This window comes from Silurus aristotelis (genome assembly GCF_946808225.1).
Source record: "Silurus aristotelis genome assembly, chromosome: 10".
Lineage (NCBI taxonomy): Eukaryota > Metazoa > Chordata > Actinopteri > Siluriformes > Siluridae > Silurus > Silurus aristotelis.
In genome coordinates this window covers 9,733,566-9,745,727 of record NC_139583.1, presented here as the reverse complement: position 1 = coordinate 9,745,727, position 12,162 = coordinate 9,733,566, and the positions used below count along the sequence as shown (strand labels likewise).

Here is a 12,162-nt window from a genome sequence, read left to right as displayed (position 1 = left end):
ACGTTTTCAAATACTGACTGCCCTCTTGTGGCTATATTATGTAGGAAAACTGTAAACATTGTTGCAGCGTTTTGAGATCTCGCTTCCCTGTCGATTAATCGTCCTAAGATTTCAGCAACTCTGACAGTTTTGATCTAATTAATATCTAGCATCAGTATGTTTTGCTGAAATGAAGGTCGGCACTTGTTCTTCTGAACAAAAAACTTGCAAAAAGAGTTGCACTGTTTTTTCAGACAACATTTGTAGTAATATAGTAGTTTGTCGTTATATAAACAGTATTTAAACATTTGTATTTTAGTGTAAAATGATAGACTCTGGCTCTTACGCTGACATGAACAATTTGTCAGATTTCTTATAGATATAGGAGAATTTGTTAGGACCACCACTAACCAGCTAACATTTGTGTAGTAAACTATTCTCAGCACAGCAGTAACATTGTTATGCAGTGCTGGTTTGATTGTCTAATGAACGGTGTTGTTTGATGTTGGATGGACTGTTGCTGCCTATTTGGCTGCCAACTAAATAGTCGTGGCCGGTGTACTGTTACTTAACCAATCCGTAAAATATTAGGTCACGTATGTAACCATGTTGGAAGAACACCAGACAGCCACCAGGGTTCCCCCTCACTCTAAACTTAAGCCAAACCCAACAAGAAGGTTCCACATTGCAATGGCAGATGTTAACGCTGGGTTTTTATGTCATTTTGTGTTAAAGGTTGTGACATCCAAGTGTTTATATAGACTTTAACCATCACCACAAACATTTCCATGTGAGGGCATGTGAGAATCACTGCTATCCTAAGCCTGATCCACTTACCAAATTACCACAACTGGATGACGCAGAGTGAAATTCCTGATCACTGTATCTTACAGTATTTCTATTTGGGAAGACTTTTACTTTAACTTCACTACATTTCGAAGTCAAATATCTTGGATAAAAACGTAATTGGTCAAGCACACAGCAAGACACTGAAAAGTGTAGAGCGCACGCTCTGTTTTTAACTTGTTTTGATTGCTGCTTGGTGGTATCTACTTAGCATGAACAAGAGCAAGCAGAACATTATAAAGATTTGAACTTGCCACAACACTCGTGGCCTCATTTGCGAGCTTTTTTTTTAAGAATTGAAAAGAAAGTTTCGGGTTCGGTATTATTTAAATATATATCAATCAGTGTTTGACTTATTGATTTCATTCTATTAATAGATTGGTGTGCTAAAAGTAGCTTTAAAATTTTTTTTTAGATAAAGTAACTTTTTAACTTTTTTAGACTGGTGTGCTATGAGTCTGTTTACAGTTGACAGAGTTGATTAGGCAAAGAGTCTTGTTACAAAAATCATAATAGGAACATTATAGCCATAATAAATAATAGTACTTTGGATACTTAAGTTAGGGGTCCCTGGTGGTCTAGTGGTTAGGATGCGGCGCTCTCACCACTGCGGCCCGAGTTTGATCCCCAGTCAGGGAACCAACTCCAGCCACTCTTAGTGCCTGTCCCAAGCCGGGATAAATGGGGAGGGTTGCGTCAGGAAGGTCTTCCAACGTAAAAACGTGCCAAATCAAACATGCGGATGGTCCGCTGTGGTGACCCCTAATGGGAAAAGCTGAAAGAAAGAACTTTGGATACTTAAGTACATTTATAGGCAAATACTTTTACTCAAGTGAAAGTTTAAATGAGCACTTTAACTGGGGTAATATTTTACCTACTGTACCTCTACATGTTTTGTATACTTCATATATACTTTATTAATGTTTAATATCCTGAGAGAAATTTGATATTTATTTATTTGCAGCCTTTATTTTGAATAATTCTGGGTGTGTTTGTTTGTTTTTTGGTTCCATTTTGTAGCACCAGATTCTCCCTACACACACTGGAAGCAGACCGTGTTTTATCTCGAGGAGTATCTGACTGTGAAAAAGGGAGAAGAGATTGTAGGCACCATCACTATGAGGCCCAATGAAAATAATTCAGTAAGTATATACAGCCTGAATCATTTTGAGGGGAAAAAAAAAGAAAAGAATATTCATATCCCAACCCTCATATCTTTCTTCTTTCTATTTACCTTCAGCGTGATTTGGACTTCACATTTGAGCTGGATTTTAAGGGTCATCTAAGTGAAGCGGACATCTCTCATGATTATAAAATGCGTTAAGTGTCCAGCAGGGGGCGAGAGAGTGCCCGAGTACCACCATGGTGATCGGTGAAGTGGCAGGTCCCCAGCTACAGCGCCTGAACTCGGCACAGAGGCTGAGAGCTTAATGTCCTAGGCCACGACTCTGCACATCTTTGAGAGATGTGCTAATATTTCTGGAGCTGAGTGCCTCTCTGAGCAATAGCAGCCTTGCCATGGCCAATAAGAGCCTGCACCAGTCCAGCACGACTATGACTGTTCATAAGGCACCTTTGAATGTACTGCTAATCAAGCTCAAGAATGTTACAATCCTCATGAATGTGAAGAGTCAGGTTAAAGTTTCTTTTGGAAAAGTGTTAGTGGAGCGTTACGTTTTGGTTCTAGCGCGAGCCTTAAGACAAAGACGTTTTATTTTGTAGTGTAAAATAAGGAAAGTACGTTAGGGCCATTGTACTATAAGCACTAATCTACTGCACTACATATTTTACCAGAATTAGATTAACGCAATCTAGTCGCACACGCTCTAATGCTGAAATCTCAAATTTAAGCGTTTATTGCTATTATTAGCTATTGCTACAATAGCTATTAAAAATATTTAGGTGATTTAGAGCACATTTATTAACTTTTTAAAATGTTTCTGTTGTGCAATGTGTAGCAAATGTGAAGGCGTCTTGTTGCTCAGTGTCAATATAAATGTTTTAATGCAAAGATTCTTACATAGTTACATCTACCAACAGATCAGGGGATGGATAACGGATAGAAAACAAAAACATGCAGGTCTTTCAGTACGGCAGGATGTGTGTGTGAATTCACATGTGCTCTTAATGAACTCATCACTGAGGTACCTCCTGACCTTCTGTACTGCTTCAATCCAAAGATATTCTGTTTTAAATGACATGGAAAATTAACATTGATTACATTAACTGTCACCAAAAACCTGCTATGAGACTTAAGTGGAAACATCTTCATCCATTCCGATCTGCTAGTTTTTCCTTATAAATAAGTTTCAGAGGTAAGAAAGCATACATTAGGAGAATATTTAATGGATGGAATCATTTATATGTAATATATTAGTAAGAAAGTGTGTAATAAAAAGTGTGTAAACCGCGCAATGACCACTAGATGGCAGAAAAAAGCGCATTGTCTGCATACAGTGGCCTAACAAGCGTGAAGGTTTTCTTTTGTTTTAGTTCAAACCAATGAAATCTATCAAGAATCACAGCTATCATAGGTTTTTGTTTACTTTTTTGAGCTGTTCTTCAGAGCAAAATTCTAGCTCATGCATGTTTGGAGGCAGTAAACTAATGATTAATATGCATTTCTGTTCATCATTAATTAAAGGACGTTTTGAAAGAAAATACAGGAGCCAATAATGTAAACATTCATGTAAATATATTTAATTTTTATTTCAATTGCTTCAAAATATAGAATAAAGTTTGATTACGACAGTGTTACCTTTCACGGGCCGCGTCTACCTCTAAATGTTGTGGCATTTTGCCCGCTCTCAATAGCATATCAAGCAAGTCCTTCATGTGTTTAGAGCCGAGAAAATGCTCAGATACATGGCACATTACAGGGGAAGTGCAGGTGCAAGTTTCCTTGAGTGAAACCTGTGTTTGAATATGCACTCCCGAGGGGTGTGGCTTAATCGGTCAGCATAATGCTAATTTGTCAAACATGGCAGAGATGATAAAACCTAGCACATGTTAGCGGCAGAACGGTCAAGATACCAATCATGGCCTCAGACTTTTTTGATGCTATTAAACAAAAACAAACACTTCTTGATCATCACCAAGTGCTAAGGTCTTTCATATTTATACTTGAAGCCAAAAACAAATCTTGTAACAATAACAAAAAATTGCTGTACCACTGGGAGAACATGGGGAGCTCTGAGCATTCATTTGGCTGTGGAGTGAACACTGATTGCACTAAATGTGTGAAAAATAGCTGACAAAAAAAACACGAACATTTCCAAGTTTCCATTGAGATTTGGCAGTGGTGTCAACACTGATTGCACTTAATTGCTTGAGCAGAGTGAGTGAATTTAGGCCACGTATCAAAGGAACGTTAAAACTAACACAAATAACAAACATGCAGGCACAAACTCTGCTTTCCCAGCACACATATTTCTACAAAGTTGCCAGATTTCCTATTGAATGTTCTTTCCAAAGCATTTGGTCGAAACCTAAAATAAACGCATTTGTGCAGACAGTAAAATAAACTACCGTATATTGACACTCTTCTGGATGCCGTTTCATATTAAACTTACAAATAGACACCAATTTGGCATTTTAAATTCAGAAATGTAAACATTTATACTGTAAACACACAAAAATTTCCATATCGGATTCCCGTCGTTTCCTTTTCTCGACGGGTTAATAATGTACGCTTGATTTAAATATCATGATCAAGCGGAATCTTGCTTTTGGTATGATATCAATAGTGCAAATCTTCCTCTCGTAACACTGCCCATTTGTGTGGCCAAAGTTAAAAACAATAACGGAACATGTCTAAAAGTGTTATATGATGTTAAAACACAGGTGTGAAGTGTGTAAAACATTCTGTGTTATTAAAACTATAGAGATAGAGGTGATGAGCTGCCACTTAGAACAGGTGGTCTACGTGTATGGGTGTGTTTATCTGATCTCTCCGCTAGCAGCAGGATTTCTTCTTTGAAGAGGCATCAATCAGGGAGACTGTTTTCTCTTTCTGTCTGTCCTCTTGTTCCTTAAGAATCCTATAAAACGTGTTTTGTGTAACACAGGAACACACAAAGGAGAAGAGTGTGAGCATATTTCGGAGTTTAAATAGAGGACAGTCCCTCGGGTACATAACAGTGTTTGAGTATAACGGGCCTCCTTTCATTAAAGCTGTAAAGTTAACACACCTTGCCAAGTGCACCATGGACTCAGTCACATTGGAACCGGAAAAAGCGCTGCACTCGAAGAAAATCAGCCGAGACTCCTGCAAAATGGATCAACCTGCTTATTTATAATGCATGCAGTATCACGTCATCCTGTTTACTTCCTCTTTTCAGCTAGGCTCATGCAATAAAAACAAATAAATCAAAAAATGCTCAGGTGCTTTTATGAGATCAAATGGACTCAAAAGCACTCAAAAAACATCACAGGAACCACAGTCTGGAGAGTGGAGAGGGGGAAAGGATGAGAGCAGATAAAACACTAATTGGAAAAAATGAAATTATTTATGATCCGCATCATGGAAAACACTGATCTTTTATGTGCTTAAGTTTTTCTTTTTAACAGTAGGTGGCTGTTGTATAAAAATAAAATGTGATCTGCAGATCTTTTGTGACTGCATGAGCTGAAGCGGCAGCTTAGCATCTTAATTTCGTTAGAGCTTTCATTAATAATCATCATCATCACAACCATAATAATAATAACATTGGATTTCCGCTGGTGAGGAGAAGTGTCTCAAATTCTGGATATTGCAAGCTTTTTACTGCCAGCTTTCTCAATTATAACTTTTTGGTTGTTACACAGAGCGTACCCTTATTTTAAAAATAAAACGCCTAATAAAAATGGTTATTTTAATGAATAATTAGTCACATTCATTCACACTGTCATTGCTCCCATGCCACATTTTGAGGGAATAATCTGATGTGAAAATCACTCACTCTAGCCAATTTCTCTCCCATTCTGAACTGGATCTCTCTCTGGCCCTCCAGATCGGTCTTATTTCCCAGCAACATGACAGGAATGTCATCTCCTGATCCTTCCTAAAAGCAAAAGATCATGAATGATAAGACAATGCTGCCCAGTGTGGAGCTGGGGTTAAGGTCCTGGGTTACTGATCGGATCTGTGCTCCAGGGGCGCCGAATCACGGCTGTCCCTGTGTCTAATATGCGAAGAAAATAATTTTACTGTGCTGTAATGAAAAATAAATGCTATTCTTCTTCTTGTAAAAAAAAATAAATAAATCAGTGTCTTAGTCTGAACCAAGTCTGTGCATGATTGAATGAGGAGCAGTATTTTGATGTAACCACAAAACACATGTCGCAGTGCAGCTTCTGTACCTTCAAACCACAAGCACAGGAACTCTTCTTTTTATAATAAAGTGTGAAAATAATCTAGACACTATTCATGTAAAATCTGGCCACTTTACAGGTGTGAACTGCATTATTGATCTGAAAGTCCCACCCAGAAAGCCAAATTACACATCTGGACTATGAAGGTGTGCAAATATTTACGTATGTTTTGAACTTATGAAAGGTGGGTCTTATCATGGATTACCTGCACACTGACCAGCCATGATCTCACTGCTGTAAAAGTTTGCTTACAGGTGATGTCATACATGACCACTACACCATCTGCCTTGCGGAAAAACTGCTTAGTGATACTGCGGTACCTGGCAGAACATTGAAAAGGAAATAAGTGTCAATGTAAATTATTACATCAACGGAAGCTGAACATAAAAAGTACAGGTAGTCCCTGAGTTATGATGGTCTGTCTTACGTTTTTTTTCCGATCTTACCATGACGATAGCGATATGACCATACTGTAAAAAAAAAAAATTTACGTTTTGCACAGCAGGCAAGTAGCACCGTATATGCGTTCCGATACATTGGGATTGGGAATGAACGCATCTCCCGCCTTGTGAGATATATATGTGTTTCTCTCTCTCCTTTTTATTGCTGTTGCCGGACACTGAAATAGAGCGTGCTGATTAGTTTGATCAGCTATAGGTGTGCTTTTTACCGCTTATTTCACAATCAAAACAAATAACAATATACTATACAGTATACTATACAGTATACGTCACCATTCTTTATGCCTACTGGGTAGTCAAGGCCGTGTTTCAACTTACAATATTTTCAAGTTACGTTGGGGTCATGGGATATTAATCGTAAGTCAGGGACTACCTGCAGTGTTATTAAACAAAGTAAAATCGCTAATCATAAGCATATTCAAGCTTTTGGTAAGGAAATGTTTATAGACTGAGTCCGGGTAAGCTTTCCAACATATCAGTCTTTTATGGAACATACATTTTTTTGTCTTTATTAACTTCAGAAAACTAAAAAAAGAGGTAGTGAGTTATTCATAGTTAATATAACAAGTGACAACAGGGATAAACTTTCTCATGTTCAGCTGCATAAAATACAACTATAAACGGAAAAAAGTTTCTTGTCAATTCACAGAAATTCACTGTGGTATAAGCAGTATAAAACCCTACTGTAGTACAATAAACAACAGTTACTTGAAAAAAGAAGAGTAATGAACTTACCTTTCCTGCCCAGCTGTATCCCACATCTGCAGTGCTACCTGGCTGTTGTCCACTATAAGTGTTTTTACACTGTAGTCAATACCTAGGCAGAATTAGAGAGTAATGAATTTTATACATGTGCATTGTTTAATGCTTTGTTCAAGTGTGCTTCATTACTTTTTCATGCTCTTTACTCTTTGAAGCTTTCTGTCTCCCTGTGAATTCGGAACAGATCAATGAGCATGAGAAGTGTGTAGCATGTGAGTAAAGGGCAGAGATGATTGATCTGATGTTGGGAGAGACACCTATATTGATGTACTGTAACAGGAAATAAGCATCTGCACTGACATTTATATCCAATGTAAAAAAAAAACCTCTGAAGTGCAACTGAGGTCTCTGTATGTCACTTTGTTAGAAACACACTACCTTAGGAAAAATCTATACTGAGAACATCTACACACACACACATGAGAAAGAACATGTTTAGTGTTCACCCACAGAACACAGAGCACACAGAGCCGATGAGAAAACCATTACTGGGGAAACTGACCAACAGTTGCAGAGGATCCAGGGTAGAAACAGTCATCACAGAAACGGCGCAGTAGAGAAGTCTTGCCGACGCTGGAGTTTCCCACCAAAACAACCTTAAACAGACGGTCTGGTCCTGGGCTCGCTCCTTCCTCCTAAATAAGAGCACACAACAGCTACTTTTAATGCAAGTTATAATACAGCACTTACTGAATTCTCAAATTTGATTGGTCAGGAGGTGGTATTAACTTTTAAAAAATGTAGTTATATTAATGCACTTGTTCTTATATGGTGGTGGTTGTGGAGTAACAACTAACAAAGAAATTTGTAGATTGGCTCTCTACATGACAAAAGTTTTTAAAACTGTAACGGTTAATATGGGGAAGTTTTTCTTTAGACTCAGCGCTTTGTAACAGAGAGAATTCGAGGTGTAACTTTACATTTTCTGCAACAGGAAAGCATTCACAAGGTTTTGTGGTTTCTTGGTATTGTGACAAGGGAGGCAAGTGAGGGAACAACTGTTAAACAGAAATAAACTTTCCACAACATTTACAAAAAACAACAAAAAAAAAAAAGATCTTGTATATTTTTACATACAGTGAGGAAAATAAGTATTTGAACACCCTGCTATTTTGCAAGTTCTCCCACTTAGAAATCATGGAGGGGTCTGAAATTGTCATCGTAGGTGCATGTCCACTGTGAGAGACATAATCTAAAAAAAAAAATCCAGAAATCACAATGTATGATTTTTTAACTATTTATTTGTATGATACAGCTGCAAATAAGTATTTGAACACCTGCCTATCAGATAGAATTCTGACCCTCAAAGACCTGTTAGTCTGCCTTTAAAATGTCCACCTCCACTACATTTATTATCCTAAATTAGATGCACCTGTTTGAGGTCGTTAGCTGCATAAAGACACCTGTCCACCCATACAATCAGTAAGAATCCAACTACTAACATGGCCAAGACCAAAGAGCTGTCCAAAGACACTAGAGACAAGATTGTACACCTCCACAAGGCTGGAAAGGGCTACGGGGAAATTGCCAAGCAGCTTGGTGAAAAAAGGTCCACTGTTGGAGCAATCATTAGAAAATGGAAGAAGCTAAACATGACTGTCAATCTCCCTCGGACTGGGGCTCCATGCAAGATCTCACCTCGTGGGGTCTCAATGATCCTAAGAAAGGTGAGAAATCAGCCAGAACTACACGGGAGGAGCTGGTCAATGACCTAAAAAGAGCTGGGACCACCGTTTCCAAGGTTACTTTTGGGAATACACTAAGACGTCATGGTTTGAAATCATGCATGGCAAGGAAGGTTCCCCTGCTTAAACCAGCACATGTCCAGGCACGTCTTAAGTTTGCCAATGACCATTTGGATGATCCAGAGGAGTCATGGGAGAAAGTCATGTGGTCAGATGAGACCAAAATAGAACTTTTGGGTCATAATTCCACTAAACGTGTTTGGAGGAAGAAGACTGATGAGTACCATCCCAAGAACACCATCCCTACTGTGAAGCATGGGGGTGGTAGCATCATGCTTTGGGGGTGTTTTTCTGCACATGGGACAGGGCGACAGCACTGTATTAAGGAGAGGATGACCAGGGCCATGTATTGCTAGATTTTGGGGAACAACCTCCTTCCCTCAGTTAGAGCATTGAAGATGGGTCGAGGCTGGGTCTTCCAACATGACAATGACCCAAAGCACACAGCCAGGATAACCAAGGAGTGGCTCTGTAAGAAGCATATTAAGGTTCTGGCGTGGCCTAGCCAGTCTCCAGACCTAAACCCAATAGAGAATCTTTGGAGGGAGCTCAAACTCCGTGTTTCTCAGCGACAGGCCAGAAACCTGACTGATCTAGAGAAGATCTGTGTGGAGGAGTGGGCCAAAATCCCTCCTGCAGTGTGTGCAAACCTGGTGAAAAACTACAGGAAACGTTTGACCTCTGTAATTGCAAACAAAGGCTACTGTACCAAATATTAACATTGACTTTCTCAGGTGTTCAAATACTTATTTGCAGCTGTATCATACAAATAAATAATTAAAAAATCATACATTGTGATTTCTGGATTTTTTTTTTTAGATTATGTCTCTCACAGTGGACATGCACCTACGATGACAATTTCAGACCCCTCCATGATTTCTAAGTGGGAGAACTTGCAAAATAGCAGGGTGTTCAAATACTTATTTTCCTCACTGTATGTATATCAAATATAGGGTTGATGAAAATTGCTTCATCCTTTGTATTGAAATACTTTAGTGTTTTGTATTTTTGTGGTTTTGAAATACTGTAAAATACTTTGTAAGACGTCTACATGATGACATCATATTGGTTCCTACTCCTACTAGTTTGCCCAGACTTGTTGAGATTAGAACAGAAAATTGATCCATATGAAAGAAAGTGGTGAAGGTAAGAAACGTGCAGGCTGCCACCTTCCAAATAGGTGTCTAATGATTGATAAATAAATATTTGATTGCTGTAGATTGTACTCTAATTGAAGTGGCTGTTTAGTAGCATCATGATTTTGCATACTATTGCATGAATGACTGCCTGACACATTATATATTATTATATTTATGACTAACAATCAAATTATGAATTAGTTAGAAATTATGAATACAGGTGCCATCAGTTGTTTTCTTATGAATGATTTGTGAGTGTTGCTGATGCAAAGTAGCCCTTCATTAACAAACACCAAGTAAAAAAATTTGGATGCATTTATGAGTCATTTGCAAACTGTTAAACAATAAACTACTGGATACTTTTAAACCAACCTTCATCTGGGAGATCATAGGGATGTCTAAGTGAATATTTGATCTGTTGCATACATCAGATTTACTGCGTGTCTCGACCAGAGAAAAGCTGTTGCTTTCAAACACTGTACGCCTAATCAACCGAGTCAGTGTAATGGTGAAGAACAGATCAAACAGGCCAGTTAACGGAAGGTTTATGAAGAAATGTCATGCTCCTTTGTAAAAGTATTTTTTAGTATAAAAAAAAATATATATAAATATACAGTAGATTATTTTGATACATAGTGTGGCTGCTGTATTTTGATACACTTAAAGTTAAGGTATTTAAAAAATAATATATATATTTTTTTTATGTAACTTTGCCAAACCCTGCCTCTCAGATGTTCTAATCTATACTGCCTAGAGACTTTAAGGCGTGTCACTTAGCGATGGGTCATTCATAAACGATTCGTTTATTTTGAATAAGTCTTTAAAGATCGATTCGTTAATTTTCTGCTGGACGCGCATACAGGAAACAGAATAGAGTAGTTAATCTAAGGAGTCCTCTGGTCCAAGTCATTTGTTCTAAGTACATTTGTTCCAGTATCCCTGGAACAATTACAAGTGGTCCAAAATCAACCAAGTTATCAAAGAGATCGCATGTAACACCAATTTTAATCACTTTAAAATGGCTTCCAGTCAAATTTAGAATTCAATTTAAAATTCTTGTCTTAGTGTCTTTAGAGCATTGCATACTCAGTAAATGAGTTTATAATTAAAGTAAGTAAATGAACCTTTTAATTCCAGCAGGAATCTGAGATCCTTCCTCCAAACAGATCTCGTTCCAGATTAAAGACAAAAGGTGACTGTGCCTTGAGGTAGCTGTTTCTAAGTTGGGAAATGCTTTACCCTTGAATCTCAGATCTGTGGACTCGGTAGACACTTTTGAAAAGCTGTTAAAAATGAACCTGTTTAAAATTGCTTTCTTATAAATCGTTTGCTATGTTGGTTTTGTGCGTTTCTTAATTGTTCTTTTTTATCTGGGATGTAAAGCACTTTGTGAACATTGCGCTAGAAAGGTGCTATAGACATGAAATACTTACTTACTTCCTGTAATAGATGCCACAGACGCTACACAATGCAATAGATTATTATTTTTTTTTGGTCTGAATCCTGGCATTATTTTTACAATAATTATGGGAGTCATGTGACAAAAGAACTCATAATTTGTCCTTAGCTGCATTGTCATATTTTTATTAGGGATCTGCTTATTTAAAATGTAGCATCTTATATTTTTGATTAAAGTAACAAAATGAACTAAATGACATTCTTTTAAATAAACGAGATTCAAAAATCAGTTCGCTAAAATGATCCAATCCTACAAGATAATTGAGACATTCTAGGCTTCCTAGTAGATCTTTGTGTCCCCTTTATTATTGCAAAAGCTCATATTACCAAAGGCCCTTCTCTGAAAGGAAACAATATGATTGAATGTCAGGACTTGGTGAGAATGCTTAGAGTGTGTGAGTAACACTGGAAAACACTAGA

General features: G+C 37.8%; 2 protein-coding genes across 7 annotated transcripts in view; one reads left to right on the top strand and one right to left on the bottom strand.

Moving 5' to 3' along the window:
• The window catches only part of LOC310731902 (protein arginine N-methyltransferase 8-B), a 19,640-nt gene extending 16,051 nt beyond the window's left edge, over positions 1–3,589 (top strand). For both annotated transcript variants that reach the window (XM_083551971.1, XM_083551970.1), the window contains exons 9-10: positions 1,846–1,967; positions 2,066–3,589. In XM_083551971.1, the coding sequence (XP_083408097.1) occupies positions 1,846–1,967; positions 2,066–2,149 (206 nt within the window). In that variant the 3' untranslated portion in view covers positions 2,150–3,589. The remainder of the gene's footprint in view (positions 1–1,845; positions 1,968–2,065) is intronic.
• The window catches only part of cracr2aa (calcium release activated channel regulator 2Aa), a 24,173-nt gene continuing 15,526 nt past the window's right edge, over positions 3,516–12,162 (bottom strand). For all 5 annotated transcript variants that reach the window (XM_083551917.1, XM_083551916.1, XM_083551918.1 and 2 more), the window contains 6 exons: positions 7,903–8,035; positions 7,374–7,455; positions 6,383–6,497; positions 5,766–5,867; positions 5,016–5,092; positions 3,516–4,865 (listed from right to left, as the gene is read on the bottom strand). In XM_083551917.1, the coding sequence (XP_083408043.1) occupies positions 4,781–4,865; positions 5,016–5,092; positions 5,766–5,867; positions 6,383–6,497; positions 7,374–7,455; positions 7,903–8,035 (594 nt within the window). In that variant the 3' untranslated portion in view covers positions 3,516–4,780. The remainder of the gene's footprint in view (positions 4,866–5,015; positions 5,093–5,765; positions 5,868–6,382; positions 6,498–7,373; positions 7,456–7,902; positions 8,036–12,162) is intronic.